General features: G+C 35.4%; 1 protein-coding gene across 1 annotated transcript in view; it reads left to right on the top strand.

Annotated features, from left to right (window-relative positions):
• The window catches only part of csmd3a (CUB and Sushi multiple domains 3a), a 437,506-nt gene that overhangs the window by 59,076 nt on the left and 353,185 nt on the right, over positions 1 to 25,245 (top strand). The window contains exon 4 of the mRNA XM_051721095.1: positions 17,601 to 17,795. Coding sequence (XP_051577055.1) covers positions 17,601 to 17,795 — 195 coding nt within the window. The remainder of the gene's footprint in view (positions 1 to 17,600; positions 17,796 to 25,245) is intronic.

Genomic DNA, 25,245 nt, shown 5'->3' on the forward strand with positions numbered 1-25,245 from the left:
TTTGGTTAACTGCCACCCAGCAAACCATTTTTGGATCACTCATGTCTTTCTAAATAACTCAACTAACCCAAATGTTAATGTTTAATTAGTGAGCAGATGTTGTGCTGTGTGAGGAAGTTTATTTCGGTCTCTGGCTGTGTCTGGGTCATCTACACTCTCAGTGACAGTCATCTCTTAACCAGTCTTCATCTTTCCATCACTCATTCCACCTGTTACCCTCCTGACCTGACCACAGCATGTGGCCCCATCTGCTCCGTCTTTACAGGCAGAATTATTCAGTCCCACCGCCCAGGCTGGGCTCACACTTTTGTGTTTAATGTTCATTGGTATTTTATGGGTTTTGGAATATTAATCTTGCAAGATATTACACTCTGTAGGGCATGTGATTGCTGTGAAATTTGCAATGGATTTGGCTCATTCACATTCATCTCCATAGATTAGTGTAAATGAAGAGTTTAAGCCATTTGGCAGTGGTTCTCAACCAGGTAGCCTTGGCCTTCAATGGAGCCTTAGCAAACTTCCATGGGGGCCATGTCGTTAAGTTTTATATTTAGATATTAATATAGTCTAATACCAAAAAATCTCAAGACGTTTCTGGTTAAAAACTCTGTTTCTATTTGGGACGTTTTCCATTTCCTAACATCATCATTTTACAAAGTATGCTATACTAGAGAGCCTTTTTGAAAATATAAATTTTCAGATATGTGTGTATGGATTAGAGGCGAAAATGTTGCAAAACCAATGCGGCTCTAGAGAGGGTTTTCGAAAGTCTCAGTTTTTGGTGGATGAACACACTGTTTCAGCGTGAATCAGAGGTGTAAACATAGCAAAAATAAATGCATTTAAAAAAAAAAAAAACATATTAGGGTGGATGTGGCCTAAAAATCAAGATGTAGACCTACAGCAGGTGAAGTTAGAGTTATTTAAACTTCTGGAGAGGCTTCGAAAATTGTCTTGGAATTTAGGAGGGTGAGGGGGGTGGGGGTCCAAAAAGTTGAGAATCATTGATTTATGGGCTTTTTAAAGGTCCAGCTTGGAGCATTTTCGACATCAGATGTCGCAATTGGCCATTTTCACAGACTGTAATGATGCGTTTCCACCTAATAATGCAGCCTAAATCCAGCAAACTTTTTTAAAAATTATTTAGTGTAAATTTAAAACATTATGTTTTGTGTTCAATTACCCTGGAATTAGTGCTGCAGTGGGGTTTCTAATACAGCTGCTGAGGGAGTGACAGTAAATCTGTCATCTTCTCTCTTTTCTAACTGTTGTAATTCAGCGGCCTCTATTTTTCCTGTCTTGTGAAAAGTCATGGAAATGCTTTAGTGGATTTTTTCTTTTGCTTTTGGAGAAAACAGGTAAGCAAAAATAATATTTGAGGTAGTCTACCATTCATTGTTTTAGAAGTTTACCCTGCAATATTTTACAGTGGCAAGAAAACGAATGTGAATCCTTTGGAATTAGCTGGTTTTCTGCGTTAATTGGTCATAAAATGTGATCTCATCTTCATTAAAGTCACAAGTATAGACAAAGCACACAAACAATTATAATCTTTCATGCCTTTATTGAACACATTCCATTACACATTCACAGTGCTGTGGAAAAAGTAAGTGAACCCCTAGACTAATGACAACAAAAAGCTAATTAGTGTCAGGAGTTGGTAAACCTAGCATCCAATTAATGAAATGAGATTGGAAGTGTGGGTTACTTATAAAAAGCACTCAAACATTTTGTTAACATGGACCATACCTCGCAAAAAAGAGATCTCAGAAGACCTACAATCAAGAACTGTCACTTTGCAAAAAGCTGGAAAGGGTAACAAAGTTATCTTGAATAGCTTAGTTATTCATCTGTCCACAGTTAGACAAATTGTCTATAAATGGCGCCGATTTAGTACTGTGGCTACTCTCCCTAGAAGTGGCCATCCAGCTAAGATTGGACGAATGTTCAATGAGATAAAAAAAAAAACCCTAGAGTGACAGCTTAAGACCTGAAGGAATCATTGGAACTGGTTAACATCTCTGTTTATGAGTCTACTATACGGAAATATTAAACAGCCATGGTTACATGTCAGGACACCCGAAGGATGCCGCTCTTTTCCCACATTGCTGTGCAACTGAAGTTTGCCAAAGACCACCTTTGCACTCCACAATGCTACTGGGAATTTTTTTTTTTTTTTTGTGGACTGATGAAACTAAGCTTGAATTGTTTGGGAAGAACATGCAACACTAAGAATGACCTACAAAGGGCACTGCATACCAACATGAAAACATCATCCTAACGGTGAAGTACAGTGGAGGGAGCATCATGATTTGGGGCTGCTTTGCTTCTTCTGTGCCTGCCATCATCGAGGGAAAAATTAATTCCCAAGTTTATCAAAATATCCTACAGGATAACGTCAGGGTGGCTGTGTGCCATCTGAAGATCAGTAGAAGTTGGGTGATGTAGCAGGACAATGACCCAAAACATCAAAGTAAATCCACTACAGAATGGCTTAAAATGAAAATAAAATAAAAAGAAAATCCCTTTTGGATTAGCCCAATCAGAGCCCAGACCTTAAACCAATAGAGATGTTGAGGAATGACCTCAAGACAGCCATTCACACCAGACATCCTAAGAATATGGCTGAGCTGAAGCAGCTATGTAAGGAAGAATCGCCAAAAATTCCTTCTTAACATTGTGCAGGTCTAATCTGCAGCTACCGGAAATGTTTGGTTGAGGTTATTGCTGCCAAATGAGGATTGACCTGTTATTAAATCATAGGGTTCACTTACTTTTTCTTCATAATTGTGAATGTTTAATGGGATGTGTTCAGTAAAGACATGAAAAATTATAATTGTTTGTGTGTTGTTAGCTTAAGCACATTGTGTTTTATCTATACTTGTGACTTTGATGAAGATGAGATCACATTTTAATGCAGAAAACTAGTTGTTAATGCAGTGATGTCACTCTCTTTTGGACACTGATTGCTTGTCTGAAATGTGATGCTAGAAAAGCACTGAAACAGAGATAGGCTACGTGTCATGACTCAGTCGCACATGTAAATACTGTCTCTCTCCAATGTAGTTTCGCCCACGGTATTGGTGTTACCCATATATGATGGTCCAGAGACAGTACACTGTTTAAAAGCACTTTTGTTTAAAATAGCTAACAACTAACGGGTTAAACTGTTTGCATCCATATATCTTTTTCAGAGCTTCAAGACTGTATCAACGTTTTCATCATCACTGTGTCAACCATCGCAATTTTGACTCGTGTTTTCTGTACATACATGAAATGATAATTTAGGGGATTCATTCCTGCATTGTAATGTGGTTGTCACTTCCAAAACTTTGTAATGTGCATGTGACTTTTATGTTTTCTAGAGATAGCTCGGGTGCCTCTGTCAATCTCCATTAAAGTCATTTGGATTTTTTCAACCCTTTTTTTGGTCTTCAGGTGAAAATTGCTAATCTGATTGCTTCGAAAAGTAGAAGTGCACCCCTCAACAAACCTTACACATTGAGGTATCATTCATATCTGTAGCACAAATATTGCATGGGTTATATACTAAAGTTTGGGGTTAGTGGTTTGTTCAAATCCCTAACCCTACTAACAAGCACCCAGTGGTTTTATTACATTAGAAATTCAACGTTTATTATAGTGAGATGGTTGCAGTGAAAGGGCATACACAGGGAAAAGAAATCTCATTTCGGTTCTTGTCAGTCATACGTCACATCGGAACAACCAAAACCATGTTTGACACTCAGTGCGTACGTTTTGATTAATGTGTCTATCGCCTTCCATTTACAAGTCAGGTTCTCAGTCAAGAGTTAGACGCAGAATCTCCACCTTTCTGTCTGCAACTCAGTGCTCTTCAAATGAATGCCAATGACTTCAGAAATACCACACCATACATGATCAACATACTAATGCTTGGTCATCAAAACTCGCATGAACAGGCCACGCTGCAAAGTGCCTGGTCATCTAAATGCTAGGGCAGATGTTGACATCCCAAAACATTGATTCGGAAACATTTTCTGTATTGACTAAAGAGCGCTTATGGTAATGTATGCAAAATGACAACACAAGCAGAAATGGCAGCAACCTTGGTCTTTTCTCGCAACTTTTGGAATTTGCTTATTGTTGCCTACAGAGGTGTTCAGGTTGAAGTTGTAAAATCCGTAAGAGAATTAGCACTAGCATGGGTTCCCTCAGGAAGTTCCAATGAGTTTTTAGAACTGAGGTTTTCAAATTATTGTAAAATAAGCTTCAAGTCATTAACATTACTTGAAAAGACAGCCAAACCTGAAATGTGATTTTTTTTTTAATGTTTTTTAAAAATGCTAACAAAAGTTACTAAATAAAGACTACAATTACCGTTTCGAGTTTTAAGTTTACATGCTTACATGAGTTTACATGCTACACGTTCTTAAGCAAGTAACTTGCTATCAAATATTCTAATATTCTCTCATTATATACTCACCCACATGCCATCCCAGTTGTGTATGTATTTATTTCTTCTGCAGAACACAAACGAAGATTTTAAGAAGTATATCTCAGCTCTGTAGGTCCATTCAGTGCAAGTGAATGGTGGTGAGAAATTTGAAGGTCCAAAAAGCATATAAAGGCAACATTAAATTAATCCATATGACTCCAGTGGTTTAATGTACGTCTTCTGAAGTGATATAAGTGTGGGTGAGAAACACTTTCACTTCCACTTCCAAAGAGTGAAAGTAAAAGTTGAGATTTATAGTAAAAAGGACTTAAATATTGAACTGTTTCTCACCCACACTTATCATATAGCTTCTGAAGAAATTGATTTAACTACTGGAGGATTACTTTTATGTGGCCTTTATGTTATTTTTGGAGCTTCAACTGTCTGGTCACCATTAACTTGCACTGTATGGACCTACAGAGCTGATATATTCTTCTAAAAATCTTTGTTTGTGTTCAGCAGAAGACACAAAGTCATACATATCAGGGATGGCATGAGGGTGAGTAAATGATGAGAGAATTTTCATTTTTGGGTTTCATTTTTCATTTCATTTTCATTTTTTGTTGTAGAGCAACACGTGTTTTATTTACTAAAATCAAAAAGTATTGGAAATTCCATAAGCTCAATTTGTGTTCCATGGAGGGAAAAAAAGGACTTGGAACAACTTAAGGATGTGTAAATATTTTTTGGGGTGGACAATCCCATGTTTCAGAAAAATGTTATGCCCTCCTTTGACCCACAAAATCCTTGTGTTGTCAGTTTTATAGTGCCTGTGGAGTCTGTGAAGGTTTCTGTGGTGTTTTCTAATTGCTTCTGTACAGTGGAACGCTCAATAATTCTGAATGAATGGAGACTAGCGACCGTCTCTGAGGGAAATATGCTGTGTGCTGAAGTGTGTTGGGTGCATTAACGCAGCTGCTAAACTTCCATCATCTTCAAGGACGAGAAAGTCATTAGACTTATGGAGGGATGAATAGCTCATCTCCTGGGATTATTCTAAGGCAATTACCTCAGCGGTTCACCCACTTTACACTTAGCACTGAGGTCATGAAGATATGAATATACTTTATTTGACCTGAAAATTGATTCAAGGTGTAGTGTGTAATTCCTGCGTCACTATCATCACCAAATGGAATTGTAAAAATAATCACTGTTTTCTGTATGGCTGGATAAAAATATCGTAATCAAGCCGAATCTGAAAATCTGTATCAACACCCAGCCCTAGATATCAGAAAGCTGTTTTAGAAAACAGTGATTATCTTTACAGTTGGATTTGATGATGCTGGTAGTGCAGAAATAAAGAAATAAACTAAGTTGTCAGTGCATATAAAGCTTGGATAGGAGAAAATATTTGAACAAATTTGAAAAAAATCACATGAGCTTTAATGATGGAAATATCAGGATATAAAAAAGGTTTTTTTGTGTGTGTTTGATTCCTTTGTTTAAAAATAGGACAGTTTGTCTCATACGTTCATTCTTTGATGAGCCTTAAATTAAATATATAATGCCAACATCTGGTCTGTCATTACTTTTTTACATTTAAAAAAGCCTAATTGATTTGTTAAACATCTATTTAATTTAATTTGCATTTTAAGTTTATCCCGGTGCAATGACTGTTGTATTAGCATGTTTTGTATTAGCAATATTTTGTTTGATTTTACAAATCGAGGGACGAGTCAAAATTATTTTCTGTGGTAATCGACACCTTGTCACAAATGCTGTTAAGCTTAACTTGGTTTGAACCTGGAACATTCCTTAAGCATTACCGGACAAAAATACAGGACTATAGAAGCACTAGCCTGCCAACTGACTAGCAGCCAGTGCAGATCATATTACGACACTCATTCTGACAGAGAGATGTTATGTGTCACATGTGGTGGAGGTATAACCTGCCTTGAGTGGTTATGACAGGCGACATGCGATGCTTATGATATGTTTATGTGTGTGTTTATTGAATAAGCTGTCATGTTAAGCAGTGACAGGTAAAGCAGCATGCTTCATAGATCAGATGCCTTGCTGAAAAGTCCACCCTCATGGATCTCATGGTAAATACAGGATGAAAGAGCTAACAAAATTCTTAGAAAAGAATCGATAGTTTCTTAGACAGATGTCTTTGGAGTGTCGCTTCAAGGGAGTGCAGTGACCGCGCATAGCAGGGTGTTATGTTTAAAGTCAACATAAAATGCTATTTGGAAGCAATTTAACTTGCTCTGTTAGAAAGATTTAGCAAGGTTGCACTTTTTTACATATATGGATGTTTCTTCAACTTTTAGCTTACTTTTAGCACTGTGGAATTCTAGAAAGTCTCGTTAAAACATTTTTCACACTCTAACATTTTTTTTTCTTCTACTAACAAAGTCCAACAGTGTATGCACATGCATCACAGGAGATTTATGTAATTTTTTTCATTTTTTTCTGAATGTCATGAAAAGTCCCAACACATCTCAAATTCTGTATTGTGTTAAATAGAATTTTGTGTTGGACATGACACTGACTGAAATGACATTTTTGAAATAAAATGGCAGACTCCTTTGTCTTGCTAATGGTGATTTCGTAGCGAACATTTTATGTATCATAAATACACACAATTAAATAATATTTACACACTTTTTGCAGAATTTAGCAATATTACATCTTGATTGGAAATGATGCCCAATTAGGGCTGGTTGATAAAACGATCTTGATATTTAAAGCAATAAAAAAAATCCACAATATGGATGATAAGCTTTTGAGTAATTTTCGATATTTAGCCTGTGTTCTACATCTAGACAATCAGGTGCGTGTCGCTAAAAATGCAAGCAGTTCGGCTTTCTCAGACTGTTTGAAGTTGCTAACGTTAGTTGCCTTGCTAACGATTAGGCTACGCACCCTCTCATCGTCTCTAGTTAGCAGTGCGACAAAACAACAGTGCTGTGCACACCAGATCTGATCTTTCTGCGCAGTATTCTTGAATATTTTTCTCTAGCACCGAACATGCTTCATTTATGCCCTTTTCCGCTCTGCACGCGTTGCCTCTTTCCCGCATGTGTGTAGACATGAGGTGGTTCCAGATCGCCTTAAGACCATAACATTTTTTCCTTCTCAATTTAGCTTTATTAATCAGCATGTTATGAGCCTTTAATGATAAACAAATAGATTTCTGTTCTAATTTTGTGAAATTAATCAGATGTCATCATATCTGACATGGATGACAAGGAAGGACAATAAAATTACTAGTTTGTAGCCTAGTCTTTTTCACTTTAATAAAAGTATAAAAACGGTCCATTCAGACTTTTACATTTTCTAACTTTTCTCGCAGGGGATACCCCTGAACCCCCAAACAGTATCATTCCACAGTCACAAGGGCTTCTATGCCCCCATAACTTGCTATCTGAATGTAATGAAATAAAAATTATTTGAATATAAAAATGATATGCTGTCATTATGCTTCGAAACAAACAGATTATCTTTTAACATTCATATACAACTGCACTCAATTTATGAACTCTATAAAATATGTTAATATTGTAATAGAGGATCCCTCAGACACCACTGTTTTGGCTGTCTCTGGGCCCCCAATGCAGTTTTGTATAGACTATTTTGACTGTTTAGGTTTTTTTTTTTTTTTTCTTCTTTTCTTCTGCCAACTTGGAAATTCAAAAAAATGTGCAATGTGCTAATGTGAATGTATATTGTGATAAATATTGATATCGAAAAATATGAAAAAGAATATCGTGATAATATTTTTGGCCATATCACCCAGCCCTATGCCCAATACAAATATTCAGTTTGTACTTAAGTATTTTGTTTTTATTTTTTTTCTTCAAACATCACTTTCGTCTCAAGCATGCTCTTCACCGACACTTTTGTCAACTTGGTAACAAGTACACTAATTTTTCAAACAAATTTATTAGGGGCAAAATTGTTTGGTGGGGTGGAAATTAAGCCGCAAATGTGGGACAGTCGTAATTTTTCAACAACTAATAAATCATTTTCACTCAATAATTCTTGAAATGGTTTGTTTATTTCACTCTTTGTTTACAGTATTACAGTTTTATATGTGATCATTTGTATTTTTATAATGGATTTTCATAGTGGGATGAGGCTAAAACTTATCTATGCATAAAAGGCATAAAAGACATTTGAAAAGTACCAAAAATAAATGAAGATCTTTTAAAAATTTATATATATATATATATATATATATATATATATATATATATATATATATATATATATAAAAGAAGAAGAAGAAGAAGAAGAAGACAAATAAAATCCATTGGGACATGAAATTGCCTGAAGTTGAAGATACACCCATATGACTTACCTTTAGCAAAACTTATCAACAATAATATCAGGAGGGTAAAAAACTTGACATGACTGAACATGAGTCAACAAGTAAAACAATTCACAACCCATATTACGTCTTTAATGTGATGTATCTGCAAGTGAAACTGGATATTGAAAGACAAAAAAAACTAACAAACAAACAAACACACACACACACACACACACACAACAAAAAAAGTAGGGCAGGCTTGATTTTATCCAATAGGAAATAGCGAATAAAAAGTGGGCATTATATTCTATAAAATGCACTCATCCTCGAAAACCATGTATAATGTTTGCTTTTGTTGTATTGTTATGTTTGCAATGTTGCTTTTGTTATATTGTCTTTCTGCAGCTTTTTTTATCCTTTACATATTTTCACACTTATATAAAGATTTGAGTATGTGTATTTTTTTTTCATGAGAGTTGCAATTGTGTTGGCAAATGTATGACATCTTAGTGTTTTAATTAACCTGAATAAAATAAATAACAAAACATTCTACACCTTTGCTTTTTTGCCACTTATTTAATAAAATATTAAACAATTACATTACATTTGGGGCTTAGTAATGTTCAGGCTTTTATCAGGCTGACACCTGAGGATTTTGGCATAACTGTGATTCAATTATGGTGGCTTTCTGGGGATGTAGTATAAGTTATGGCCAAGTTTTGGTGCGGCAGAGGACAATTTTTGGCTTTTTTCTGGCTAAAATCTGGGGATTCATGCACAGTTGTGGTCCAATTATGGCTGATTAATGTGGCTGAGTTTTGTCCCCTTTCTTGGGTGGTACGGTTTACATTCGGTAAGTGGCTTTTGGGCCAGTTTTTTACCGTAATTCTATGTGGTATGTGGGCAAAACTCCCAGGAGGAATGCAGCCAGATTAGGGCCAAAATAATGTTGCTATCTGGGAATAGTTTTCGTGTACCTTTTGAGTGCCTAAAAGGTATTTAAATTACTAAAAAATGTTGTATTCTTCCTATTTTTTAATTCGCTTTGGACAAAAGCATCTGCTAAATGATTAAATGTAAATGTACAAAACTAAGCAACCCAAATGAAAATATAACCCAGAATAAATTAAATACAGTTTCACTTGCAGCAAGGCTAAACACAGTTTGTTTGACCACAGTGTGTTTTCTTTGTTGAATAATTGTCTGCCAAGAACACAAACTGAAATTTGTAATGTATTTTTGATTTTAAAGAATTTATTGCTGACTTTTGTATGTAAAAAAACCCAGTATGTTTTCATGCGTGTTGGGACGCCATCTGACATCCAGTGTGATATCTGGGTCCTGAAGCAAAACCAGTTGAGAAGCACAGATGTATTTGACATAAATGGCTTTTTATTTCCACAATTCACAACTACTGAGTAGCAATTACATGGAATGGTCTCCGTCTAAAAGTAATCTTCAGCTTTAAATGCCACAGTCGGCTAGTGTCCAGCCTATCAGTCAGACCACCGAAGTACAATCAAACAGACACTTTTGTCATGTCCTTTCTGTGTGTCTTAGAGTTTTTAGCTCGCTGAGGGACCAAGTTTGTAATTGCTTCTTTGATAGAAGAAAAAAAAAAAATCCTCTCTCGAAGGTATTATTTCAACACAGCCTCTGTACTAAACCTGGTTCATTGTCACTCTGGGCCATTTATTTGTCTGCCATAATAAAGAGAGCCATGCAATCCAAGCTGTCGTAATGAACAAGAAATGCTTCCATTACCGCAGATCAGAGGCGTAAAGCTCGATGGGACTATTCCGACGTGACCAGAGATGAGCCGATAGATTCGCCGTGTTCTTATGCAGAAAGTCATTCCGGAATACATTCAGGCCTTTTCAGACAGACAGCAAAAAATATTTACATTGGTAGTCAGTCCTAAAGACTGGATTTTGATAAACAAATAGGATTTGCGTGCAGTGTGAACAAAGCCATAAAGAAAAAGAGTGAGCGTTGCTTGTTGTAAGCAGCATTTGATCAACTCAGGCACTGTCGTTTAAGCAGCAGGGATTCTGAAAGCAACCAAATGGAAAATGTGTTTGTGTAAAGTGTTGGTCCCAATGTTTGAGCTGTGTTGTTAAAGGTAGACTAAGAGAAGTAGGATCTGTCTCATTGAGTGACATGGAGATAATGGTCTCATTGGTTTTAACTGACAGGGGATTTTAAGACACTTTGTTTAAGTCTAGAACTGTAGCGCACAAATTGAGATGAAAGTAATGGTTCGGTGACTAGAGCAAATGCACTGCCATATCATTCCAAACTATTAATCATCTGCCCAAGATATAATTTTACATGTCTATTGGTTTTACGTGGTCATTTTTAAAATACTTTTTTAAAGTAATGTTTATGTTTCTATGGCAAAAGCACATTCGTAAAAAAGTGCATTAAATTAGTATAGTATAGTCTACCTATTTTTAAAGGTAGAAATATAACCAAATGTGAAAGACATTCAGTCGATAGTTCACATGCTGCACATACAGTATATGCATTTTCTATATGTAGGCTTATAGAGTTATAGAGTTACAACTTGTATTACAAGTATTTCTAAGACTTGAACACTTTTTACATTTCGCAATCTCTTAATTACGGTAATTCCAACATGATGTGAACGCACTGGTAATTCACCAAAATTCACAGTATAAGGCTAGTGCATACAAGTACTTACTGGATACTATTTCCTTTTTAATGCAATGCTTCTGTTCTATTCTATTCTATTCTATTCTATTCTATTCTATTCTATTCTGTTTTGTTTTGTTCTGTACTGTATTTTTCTGTTCTCTATTCTATTTTGCTCTATTCTGTTTTGTTTTGTTATATTCTATTCTATTATCTGTTCTCAGCCATTCTATTCTGTTCTCTTCTCTTTTAATCTATCTTTTCTGTTGTCTGTTCTATCCTATTCTATTCTGCTCTCTTCTGTTTTGTTCTATTTTTCTGTTCTCTGTTCTAATTCTATTCGCTTTTGTTCTTTTACATTCTGTTCTCTATTCACATCTTTTCTCTTCTCTTCTATTCTATTATGTATTGGTCTATTCTATTCTGTTCTCTGTTCTCATCCTATTCTATTGTCTTTTGTTCTGTTCCATTCTGTTCCATTTTTATCCATTATATTGTATTGTATTGTATTGTATTCGGCTGTCTTCTGTTTTATTCAGTTCTATTTTGGTATTTGATTCTATTCTATGTTGTTCTCTGTTCTCATTTATTCTATTCTGTTCTATTCAAATCTGTTCTGTTCTATTCTGCTGTCTTCTGTTTTGTTCTATTTTTCTGTTCTCTGTTCAAATTCTATTCTCTTTTGTTCTGTTACATTCTATTCTCTGTTCTCATACATTCTATTCTTTTCTATTATGCTGTGTTCTGTTTATTCAGTTCTCTGTTCTTATCTATTCACATCTATTCTATTCTGTTTTGGTCTATTCTATTCTGTTCTCATCACATTCTATCCTCTTTTGTTCTATTCCATTCTGTTCCCTGTTTTTATCCATTGTATTGTATTCTATTCTATACTGCTGTCTTCTGTTTTATTTGGTTCTCTGTTCTCATCTATTCTATTTTATTCTATTCTGTTTTGGTTTATTCTCTTCTGTTCTGTTCTCTGTTCTTATCCTATTATATTCTTGTTTGTTCTGTTCCATTCTGTTTTCTGTTCTCATCCATTCTATTCTATTCTTTTCTGCTCTCTTCTGTTTTATTTGGTTCTCTGTTATCATTTATTATATTCTAATTTATTCTATTCTATTCAGTTGTATTCCATTCTATTTTTTTTAAGGTACAATCTACAATCACATTTTTATCAAACTGCACTATGATGACTCTATGACATCACAGACATTACAGCTTCATTTTCTGCAAAGCTGCTTTGAAACCATTGGGAAAAGTGCTATACAAATAAAAATGACTTGATCTGACTATTCTATTCTATTACAGGTGCATCTCAATAAATTAGAATGTCGTGGAAAAGTTCATTTATTTCAGTAATTCAACTCAAATTGTGAAACTCGTGTATTAAATAAATTCAATGCACACAGACTGAAGTAGTTTAAGTCTTTGGTTCTTTTAATTGTGATGATTTTGGCTCACATTTAACAAAAACCCACCAATTCACTATCTCAAAAAATTAGAATACATCATAAGACCAATAAAAAAAACATTTTTAGTGAATTGTTGGCCTTCTGGAAAGTATGTTCATTTACTGTATATGTACTCAATACTTGGTAGGGGCTCCTTTTGCTTTAATTACTGCCTCAATTCGGCGTGGCATGGAGGTGATCAGTTTGTGGCACTGCTGAGGTGGTATGGAAGCCCAGGTTTCTTTGACAGTGGCCTTCAGCTCATCTGCATTTTTTGGTCTCTTGTTTCTCATTTTCCTCTTGACAATACCCCATAGATTCTCTATGGGGTTCAGGTCTGGTGAGTTTGCTGGCCAGTCAAGCACACCAACACCATGGTCATTTAACCAACTTTTGGTGCTTTTGGCAGTGTGGGCAGGTGCCAAATCCTGCTGGAAAATGAAATCAGCATCTTTAAAAAGCTGGTCAGCAGAAGGAAGCATGAAGTGCTCCACAATTTCTTGGTAAACGGGTGCAGTGACTTTGGTTTTCAAAAAACACAATGGACCAACACCAGCAGATGACATTGCACCCCAAATCATCACAGACTGTGGAAACTTAACACTGGACTTCAAGCAACTTGGGCTATGAGCTTCTCCACCCTTCCTCCAGACTCTAGGACCTTGGTTTCCAAATGAAATACAAAACTTGCTCTCATCTGAAAAGAGGACTTTTGAACACTGGGCAACAGTCCAGTTCTTCTTCTCCTTAGCCCAGGTAAGATGCCTCTGATGTTGTCTTTGGTTCAGGAGTGGCTTAACAAGAGGAATACAACAACGGTAGCCAAATTCCTTGACATGTCTGTGTGTGGTGGCTCTTGATGCCTTGACCCCAGCCTCAGTCCATTCCTTGTGATGTTCACCCAAATTCTTGAATCGATTTTGCTTGACAATCCTCATAAGGCTGCGGTTCTCTCGGTTGGTTGTGCATCTTTTTCTTCCACACTTTTTCCTTCCACTCAACTTTCTGTTAACATGCTTGGATACAGCACTCTGTGAACAGCCAGCTTCTTTGGCAATGAATGTTTGTGGCTTACCCTCCTTGTGAAGGGTGTCAATGATTGTCTTCTGGACAACTGTCAGATCAGCAGTCTTCCCCATGATTGTGTAGCCTAGTGAACCAAACTGAGAGACCATTTTGAAGGCTCAGGAAACCTTTGCAGGTGTTTTGAGTTGATTAGCTGATTGGCATGTCACCATATTCTAATTTGTTGAGATAGTGAATTGGTGGGTTTTTGTTAAATGTGAGTCAAAATCATCACAATTAAAAGAACCAAAGACTTAAACTACTTCAGTCTGTCTGCATTGAATTTATTTAATACACGAGTTTCACAATTTGAGTTGAATTACTGAAATAAATGAACTTTTCCACGACATTCTAATTTATTGAGATGCACCTGTATATTCTGTTTTGTTCTGTTCTATTCTATTCTATTCTTTTCTCATGCTATTCTATTCTCGTTTGTTCTGTACCATTCTGTTTTCTGTTCTCATCCATTCTTTTCTATTCTTTTCTGCTCTCTTCTGTTTTATTTGGTTCTTTGTTCTCATCTATTCTCATCTATTCTATTCTATTCTGTTTGTTTTTTGTTCTTTACTGTATTTTTGTTCTCTTCTCTATTCTATTTTGTTATATTCTATTCTGTTTTGTTATATTCTATTCTGTTTTATGTTTTCATCCATTCTGCTCTTTTTAGTAAACAAGTGAAACCATTTATTTATTTATTTTTCATGTAGGAAGTGGAGGAATATAAATGTAGGAGGTAGTATGCACTATAATATACATTTATAGTGTCTAGTGTTTAGTTATTAATGGCTGAATGGTTTTGATCAGCTGACTGTTAGTAATATTAGCAGTCTAATATGGGCAACTTATTTTCATTAAGGAACGAAATTGAACTTTTTTTTATAGCAGCAGGTGTTCAGAGTGGATCTGTGGAGGTTCAGATCAAAGATAAGTGAGCTTAACATATCATATATGCCCACGTGTCCCTGAGGATTAGAAATGTGTCAGAGAATCAGGCGTGTTAGTCAAACGTCAGATGGTTGAGAAATAAACAGATTTTGCCAAATCCTTTTTTATAGATATTTCATTGCAGAAGGATGTTACTATTTTGCTTTATTTTTTGATGAATGCAGGCTTGGCAACCGACTAATTGGCCTGTTACAACCTCCAAAAATCAGTAATACATTAAGAATAAAATTACACTAATCAGTCGGGCCATGATGTTGCATTAAAATAGTAGTGAGTCATGTTATGCAGTACCTTTTGAACTCACTTTTGAACTAACTTAAAAAAAAAAAAAAAAAAAAAAAAGAAAGAATGAGTTTGTGTTCAAATTTTTGTATATAAAGTAAGTATTTCTATATAAAAAATATTACAGTCTTTTAGAAATATGCTCTTGTCAAGTTTAGATACTTAACCTTTACCAATCACACCTTGATTATTTACATAATGGCTATAGACATAACAGGATGGAACCTGACAGGATGGAAATAAAGAGCTAAAGTTAACAATTGATCACTAAGGGATTAAGGATAATCTTACATGGGGGTGTCAACTTAAAGTTCATTTTGATATTTTTAAAATGTTATTCCAATATTTGATCAAACAAGAGCAAATGTTTCAGACAAACCATCTCATACTACAAAACATCACATAGTTCATCAAATCCATTGCTAATACTAATATTGATGATTGTGCTGTTGTTTTCCCAACAAAATGATGTCACTTTGTGGAGGATGATGTCATAAAGGAACTGGCTTTTTTTAGTTAAAGGGATATTGCAAAAGATTAACAGGATATAAAGTGTTGTTAAGCACACAAGAAAAACAAATTGATTACCAATTAAAACAATATTCCCAGCAAAACATTTGGAAACATTTTGATTAGAGAAAGGAAAAACATTAGGAAACACCTGGAATATTTCTTAATAGATTGCCATGTTTTCATGTTAGAACTTGGCAACATCCGTAAAACCTATAGTTCAATTATTTCAAATGTACCTCTACTGTACAGGTGCATCTCAATAAATTAGAATGTCGTGGAAAAGTTCATTTATTTCAGTAATTCAACTCAAATTGTGAAACTCGTGTATTAAATAAATTCAATGCACACAGACTGAAGTAGTTTAAGTCTTTGGTTCTTTTAACTGTGATGATTCTGCTCACATTTAACAAAGACCCACCAATTCACTATCTCAAAAAATTAGAATACATCATAAGACCAATAAAAAAACATTTTTAGTGAATTGTTGGCCTTCTGGAAAGTATGTTCATTTACTGTATATGTACTCAATACTTGGTAGGGGCTCCTTTTGCTTTAATTACTGCCTCAATTCGGCGTGGCATGGAGGTGATCAGTTTGTGGCACTGCTGAGGTGGTATGGAAGCCCAGGTTTCTTTGACAGTGGCCTTCAGCTCATCTGCATTTTTTGGTCTCTTGTTTCTCATTTTCCTCTTGACAATACCCCATAGATTCTCTATGGGGTTCAGGTCTGGTGAGTTTGCTGGCCAGTGAAGCACACCAACACCATGGTCATTTAACCAACTTATGGTGCTTTTGGCAGTGTGGGCAGGTGCCAAATCCTGCTGGAAAATGAAATCAGCATCTTTAAAAAGCTGGTCAGCAGAAGGAAGCATGAAGTGCTCCAAAATTTCTTGGTAAACGGGTGCAGTGACTTTGGTTTTCAAAAAACACAATGGACCAACACCAGCAGATGACATTGCACCCCAAATCATCACAGACTGTGGAAACTTAACACTGGACTTCAAGCAACTTGGGCTATGAGCTTCTCCACCCTTCCTCCAGACTCTAGGACCTTGGTTTCCAAATGAAATACATAACTTGCTCTCATCTGAAAAGAGGACTTTGGACCACTGGGCAACAGTCCAGTTCTTCTTCTCCTTAGCCCAGGTAAGATGCCTCTGATGTTGTCTGTGGTTCAGGAGTGGCTTAACAAGAGGAATACGACAACTGTAGCCAAATTCCTTGACATGTCTGTGTGTGGTTGATGCCTTGACCCCAGCCTCAGTCCATTCCTTGTGAAGTTCACCCAAATTCTTGAATCGATTTTGCTTGACAATCCTCATATGGCTGCGGTTCTCTCGCTTGGTTGTGCATCTTTTTCTTCCACACTTTTTCCTTCCACTCAACTTTCTGTTTACATGCTTGGATACAGCACTCTGTGAACAGCCAGCTTCTTTGGCAATGAATGTTTGTGGCTTACCCTCCTTGTGAAGGGTGTCAATGATTGTCTTCTGGACAACTGTCAGATCAGCAGTCTTCCCCATGATTGTGTAGCCTAGTGAACCAAACTGAGAGACCATTTTGAAGGCTCAGGAAACCTTTGCAGGTGTTTTGAATTGATTAGCTGATTGGCATGTCACCATATTCTAATTTTTTGAGATAGTGAATTGGTGGGTTTTTGTTAAATGTGAGCCAAAATCATCACAATTAAAAGAACCAAAGACTTAAACTACTTCAGTCTGTGTGCATTGAATTTATTTAATACACAAGTTTCACAATTTGAGTTGAATTACGGAAATAAATGAACTTTTCCACGACATTCTAATTTATTGAGATGCACCTGTATATGCTCACTTAATTGTGATATTGTGATAACATATTAATATTTTATCCAATACATTAAGACATATACGATGGCGACTGCAATGGTATGAATAACCCAGATCTGTGTCTTGCATCTGTGTAGAACTTCAAAGCAGTTCTTGTGGAAATCCAGGAGTTCCTGCCAAAGGTATCCTGAACGGAACGAGCTTCAATGTGGGAGACAGAATCCGGTACCACTGTGTGTCTGGATACACGCTGGACGGCCACGCACAGCTCACCTGTGTCACCAGCACGTCTAATGTAGCCGTGTGGGATTTTCCTGTTCCTATATGCAGAGGTAAGATATGAATGCTATTTGCAATTTGGCAAATGGCGTGAAGAAACTTGTTTTCATTTTCTAGATGGTTGATTTGTAGAATTGTTCTTATTAAAATGAGTTCCTCTCTGCTTTTGAAGAGTGTCAAAGAGATGCAGTGCCTCCAACATCTTGTTTGGACACTTAAAAATATATAACAAAATATCAAAGCAAGTGGCATCTGCAAACAAATGATGCTAGACCTTTTCTCAGAACTAACTTTACTTTTCTGAGCCATGTTTACAAAGACTTTTAACTAACAAAGGTTGGTTGATATAGCTAAAACAGTATCTCAGTATATTTCTGCCTTGTGAGGATATTCTATATATGTCCGTGTATTTATGTATTTGCTCTGAAATGGCTTAAAATCAGATCAGACAAACCATAATTTCGACTAAATAGCCGTTGTTGCCAAGCATATTTAAAATGTTTAATGCAAGTTAAATAGGTTACGCTTTACAATAAGGTTGTATTTGTTTACATTAGTTAACTACAGTAGGAAACATGAACTACAAATAAACAATATATATTTTAGTAATTATTATTCTTGGTTATGTTATATTGAACATATACTAGTACATTTTAAATCTAAATTTGTGTATGTTAACATTTGTTAATGCAATATGAAATAACATGAACTAACAATTATCAAATGTATTTTTTTTAATAAATGTACATGATCAAAGATTAATAAATGCTGTAAAAAATTGTTTATTGTTAGTTCATAATACCTCATGCATGAAATAATGCCTTATTGTAAAGTGTTACCATTAAATACTTGAAATAACAAAAATAAAATATATGGTAAAAAAGTAGTTAAAAATAATGATAGCATGTTTTCCACATTGTTATTCACTCAAACTTAAGGAAGAATATTTAATGATTTTTGCTTATATGCAGAAGTCATATATTAATCTACACATATATTTAATAAAACATAAAAATTGCCATCACGGAGACTTCCGTGAACATTTTTTAAATGATGATGCATATCAATCGTTGAATCAGAGTTTTGAATCAATTCATTTAAAGTGTCCAAGTGTGTTTCATCTTTATTTTAAACAATATATTTATTACTTTATAGTTTAAAACCAACCAACCAACCAAACTTCTTTTCATACATTTTTCGGCTTGAAGTTTGTGCTTGTGCTATTTTTCTATAATAAATGCCACTTGGTTTGATTTTTTATCAGCTATCAGACCAAGTGCAATGACATTCATACATTAAGTGTTGCTTCAGTGTCCTAAAAATACCCTTTGGGGCCAATGTATAACTGCATCAGATACTGTACTTGAATAACCAACATGTTGGCTAATAAAAGAATCTGGTGGAGTTACTTGTCTGTGGCTTTGATAGATGCTTCTGTTGTATTATTCTGTTTTATCGAATTTCAAATGAGCGTTGTTTTTAAGCTGTATTGTGCTTAAAATTCTCTCTGTTTAGACATGGTGATTTATGAAGAGTCCTACAGTGCCTGTTATTAATCTGTGCAGTTCTTTTGCATTATTCTTTTTTTCATTGTGTAATCAATCGAGTGGTTCCACAGGGAAATGGGTCTTTGTGTCTGAAACGCAGTTAATAATTTAGGTGTTACTTTAATTTTCATGTGCAGATCTTTTATGTGCACCCAGGTATTGTGGTTAGCATTTTACATTTTAAAGTATGACACATGTTGAAGCTGAATAAAGATAAAATATGCTTTAACCCCAAAACATATTGCAAATTAATATTTTGTGCTTAATGGCTAAATTGAGCAGGGCTCCTAAAAAAATATTTTGGTGTATAAAAGCCTCATTAAGGCCAGCGTTTAATCCAGCAAACATTTGTGATGCTTTATATCCTCTCATCTTGTTATTAGTTTTAATTCAGTACCTTCTAGTTTGCAAAATGGAGACAGAAACAGAATTTGTGACTCTCACTTAGTCTATGAACTGTTGTTTAAATAGGTCAATGTCTGCATGTTTCAGCTCTCTGGTTTGTGTAAAATCAGAAGTTGCTCAGTAAACTCTGTATAACAGAGAACAATATAGCTATGCTCTAAAACCTAGCGAGCGTCCTACATAGACAGCATTTTAAGACATCATATACACAAAGGCTGTTTCACATGTTAGGCAGCATGATTACCTTTTAAGATACGTAGTTTTGGCCAAATATATATGGCAGCATCGCATGCAACCTTCACGGAAAAGGTCATCCATGAATGCATTGCAGTGAGCTCAGTGATATAATTAAAGAAATATGGCGAACAAGGTTAGAGAAACATTGATTTTATATACTTATACTTCATTCAAAATAGTTAAAGTCTAATTAAAAATGTACTATTTTACCCTACATCTGTTTGCTATGTATTTTCATGCATATTAGAGTATCATAACACAATTTTGAGGGTTGCCCACGCTGGTTGGAGTTGCTGCCAATGCAGAGCATTCCAAATCAGACACTTATGAGGTTCCAATTCAGTTAGGACAACCCGATCTCATGAAAATTCGTACATAATTTACGAGTTGGCTATTTCGTATGGTCTCGCACGATGTTGTTCGCACAAACTTGTACGACTTCATCACATGCAAATTCCCGGATGTCTAATGCAGAAGTAAGCGCGAATTCTGAGCATGAGGCATTAAGGACATACTTATTAATATTATGCCCTTACCCAAACCCATTATCTAAACTAAACCAATCAGTAAAGTGTAAACATGATAAGAAGCTTTTGTGTGTCAGAAGCAAGTAATGGTTGCGTATTAGATGGAAATGATGTCCAGCGACATCATTGGCTGTAGTGAAAGTCGTAGGAATTTAAACGAGTGCAGTCGAACGATATCATACGAATTAGCCAAATTGAGAAAAGTCGTACGTGTCCTGACGATTTCACCGTGAGAGTGTGTTGGTTAAAAAAAACATGTATTATTTGAGCTGTAAAGTTGTTTAAAACGTCATTTTTACAGTCATTTTAGGGTTTGTTAACATTACGTCATCATGGCAACAAAGTTGTAAAACTGGCTTTAACTTAACACAGAAAAGGTTAGTAAGGGATATTATCACACTAAAATCATGTTAACACACATGTTTAGGTCTTGTGTCAATACTTTTAAAACGGTGAGTATTTTACCATCTATGGATTGGCCCCATTTAATTCCACTATAAGTGCCTCACTATAACCCAGATATTTGCTTTTTTAAAAGAAAAGGAGGGGCAAGTCAAAATTAATTTTTGAGGTAATCAACATTATAGAATAAATGCTGTCAATTAAGCTTAACTTTATTAAACCCGGAATATTCCTTTAAGACACAACATCAGAAAAATTCAATAATTGACTTTTTATATTATCATTGCACTAAAGCCAAAATAAATTGTAAAATGTATTTATTTTTATGAAGTTAACTCTTTTAAAGTAAGATAAGATATATATTTTGAAGATTTTTTATATTTTTTTTTAAATTCCAATTTATTTGTGTAGTTTTTCCATAGTAAATATTGTCCCAAAGCAGCTTTACAGAGAACAATGTATTACAACCCTTAATTCTTACTAATATAATCTTACTCTACTATGTGACATTATTTGCAGGTTTGTTTTTATTTCTTACTGTTTAAATCTATGGCTGTCAACAGAGTAAAATAATTATGATCAATCCCATTATATTAAAATGAAATGGTTATAATAAAAAACATTTTTAGTAATACTTTCTATGAGGCCCATATTTATAATGCACTCTAAAGGCATTATAATGCATAAGTAATATCTCATAATACACCTTATAATATGTTATAACTTCACATACATAATTTTTACCACAATTATAATACATTATAATACTTACCTATTCATAGTTATACCTTAGAGTATAATGCATTATAACACAAGCAACATCCAATTTTATCTGCAGAAGTTATAATGTAATATATATATATGTAATTTGTAATATATAACATGTATGCTTTAAGTAAAGTGACAAAAGCAATGTCTTCTTTGAAGCATTCATTAGATATTTTGACATTATAAGTTATGCTGGAAGTTAGTATATATACATTATACATGCACAAAATACAAAATAACACACATTCAATGTGTGTATATTTATTTATTTATTTATTTATTTTTTGCGAGAGAGTTTCTAATATATTTTAACCTTGTAGCTTTGCAAGTGTTTTTCGTAATTTACATTGAATGTGAGATTGCGAGCACGCATGTTTGACTGATAGACCGCGCGAGCACACATGTATTGTGTATGAACGTGCACGCAGACCGACCGCCGCTCTCATAACATCAGCCATGCTCAGATATTATTTGTTGTTTTTATTTATTTATTTGTAATATCCTCTTGCAGTTGAATTCCCTCTGTAATGTGACTCAGCAATGTAGAAAACTAGCATAAATCCTCATGAAAATGGACAGCTTACAATCATACAGATTTGATAGGCTGCTGATAAATATATTTCTGATGATGACATCATAACGCGGGCCGCAAAAGATCATGCGAGGGCCGCATGTGGCCCACGGGCCGTGTGTTGAGTAGTGCTGGAATAGAGTCTGGGCTGTTTTTAGTCCCAATTTGTGTGGGGACTAGCATGATTAGCATGCTAACCTCTTCACAGAGATGAATGTCTTTTCAAATGGTTACTTAATGTTTTAAGTAAAACACACACACACATGTTTTTGTGATTCATACATGGATAAATCACAAGAGGGAAAACTAGTTCCAGCCTTGTCTGTGCATCTTATTCAGTGAAAGGTCAATTCGAAGGACTCACGGCATTGTGATGCAGCCGTACCCAGTCAAACCAACTGAATGAATCTGTATTTCACTATTTCTGACCTCGGGCCTTTTAGCACATGCTTTTTCATCTTCAGGCGAGAGAAACTGATCTTCTTTGATGAGGATATCTTTGCCTGAAGGCTTGCCCCTTCTCACCACCCCTCTCTGGATGTCGTTAAAGCGAACTATATAGCCGGTAAATGCAAAGCAGAGGGAGAAATGATGCTTGAATGAGAGTGGCTCTTACACTGTGGATGGTTTCTTTGTGTTTACGCCAGCTGGGAGGAAGACCTGTGAAAAATGGAGCTCTCAAAATGTTCCAAGATTATTAGACTTATTGGTCGCTTGCATTTCAGAAAATGCTTGTTTTTCGCTCTCATGTGTTTTACTGTGTTCTCCATGAGCAAATTTAATATAGTAGTGGTTCTTAACTGGTTTTGCTTCAGGACCCAAAAGATATGGGAAGCATTTTAATAGAACAGTGGTTCTCAACTTGTGTGTCTCATGTCTATTGTGCTCTAAGGGGAAAACACTGCTACATGTGATTAAAAAATGATATTAAACATATAATTGTTCACAATAAGGATGGCAAAATAAATAGGTTTATCAGCACTTCCTATGTTCTTTTGTTTTTGTTGTCAAAAGCAGCCAAATTCTGGGGGATTATCATTAATTTAACTGAATGGGGTTGATTTCAGGGTTAACTGCAAATGTTCCTCATTTGTAAGTCACTTTGGAAAAAAGCGTCTGCTAAATGACTAAATGTAAATGTAACACGTTGATTTACCTTGTGATAATTTTAGAGCGTTAAACCAAAAAATAAAAAATGTCCTTTATCATTTTAATAATTTTGCACATTGTTGGGCCTATTCAATTTGTTTTGATAGTTCTTGAAGGAATTGTTAGGAATCGTTCAACTAAAAATTGAAATTCTGTCATTATTTACTTGCGCTCCAAAACCATATGCTTTTATTTTTTGTCTTTAGATGTCTTTGAATAGAGTGGATGAGTTGCATAAACTACTTGTATGATGTTTTTTGAGCTTGACAGCCCCTTATTGCTAACATTCTGTCTAACATCATTTTCTGTGTGTTCCACAAAAAAAAAAAAAAAAAAAAAAAGAAACTTTATGAAAAGTTTGGTTCCTTGTTGGGTTGCCACTTGATGTCCAATGTGAAATCTGGGTGTTGAAGCAAAACCAGTTGAGAACCACAGCGCTTGGAGTTTGGCTTAAGTAAAAATAACATAACACAGTGAAACATTGCTGAGCTTGTCAATCTTTCACCCAGTTCTTTGGCCACTCTAAGAGATGAGCAGGACCCTCAGGATGGGCAGATGGTCTTTTGATCTCATATCCTCAGAGAACCTGCCCATTCTCTTGATGCAGGAGCTCATCCAAGTGTTCTCAGCAGTCCTGTAACACCAACTGCCTCCCCACACTCAAACAGTAGATATCTCAGAATCCAGACGGATGGAGCCTCATCGAGGGTACACACTCTCCAAATCTTTAAAATTCTTGCAATGCAAGCAGATTCCGTCATTTGACTGGTTGTCTGACACATGTTTCCAACAACTGTTGTCAGTCCACATCCTGTAAGTTCTAGGTGCATGGAGACCCTGCAGATATCAGGATGTTCGCTAGGCCTTATTTAGTCCCAGTATATCATTTATTAGGGGATATTTGTATTGATTCCTTGCTGAAAAAAATAATAAGACACCAGCCTAAGATGGATTGCTTTTTTTTTTTAAAGCTTGTTTAGCTGGTCTCTAAGACTGGCTAAGCTGGTATTCAGATGGTTTAGCTGGCTGGCCATGTGGTCTCCCAGTTGACCATCTAATAAGCCTGACCAAACCGCTCTAAAACCAGAAAAACAGACCAGTTTGGCCAGGCTGGAAGACCTTAGGCTGGTTTGAGCTGAAACTTTCAGGGTTGGTGGCTGACTGTGGCCCTGCTAGCATAATTAGCATGCTAGCATCATCAAAGATTCGATATATATATATATATATATATATATATATATATATATATATATATATATATATATTTTTTTTTTTAGATGTTCAGTTAATGTTTTTATATAAAATAACACATGAAAATTGGTCAGCCATTTATGTGATTCACACAGTAGCTAGTCTTGTGTAGCCAGACCTATAATTGCAGCATAGGTCTGGGCTCAATAGCAGCTTCAATTGGCCAAGAACCACACATTTAGACAGGAAAAGCCATCCAACTGACATGTAAAGCAATCAATCACAGTCGGTTTTGTCATGACGGGGTATTTAGGGGCAGGGATTATCGGAGATGTATCATACCATAATAAAAGACTAACACGGGGGAAAAAAGAATGAATATAATGGTGCGCAAGACTCAGAAAACACATGGGAGAATAGCAGAAAATGTGTGGATAGTCTAAGTACAGCACAGAAAACCTCATTATAGATAATTTCACAGACATAACTAAGTAAACAAAGGAGAAAATGCAGCTCTGCTCGTTTATATCCCTTTTACTTTTTGCTATGAGCCTCAAACAAAACTCTGAATATTTTTAAAAGATTTGATGTAACTAACCTGGCAAACTTGGGCAAATTCTGTGATTATTTCGTTCACAAAAGCACTCATTCTATCAACGTGGAACCTTGAGAACATGATTCTGTTTCCAGGTGGACTGATAAAACA

Source organism: Myxocyprinus asiaticus, chromosome 16, assembly GCF_019703515.2.
Source record: "Myxocyprinus asiaticus isolate MX2 ecotype Aquarium Trade chromosome 16, UBuf_Myxa_2, whole genome shotgun sequence".
In the NCBI taxonomy this organism is placed as follows: domain Eukaryota; kingdom Metazoa; phylum Chordata; class Actinopteri; order Cypriniformes; family Catostomidae; genus Myxocyprinus; species Myxocyprinus asiaticus.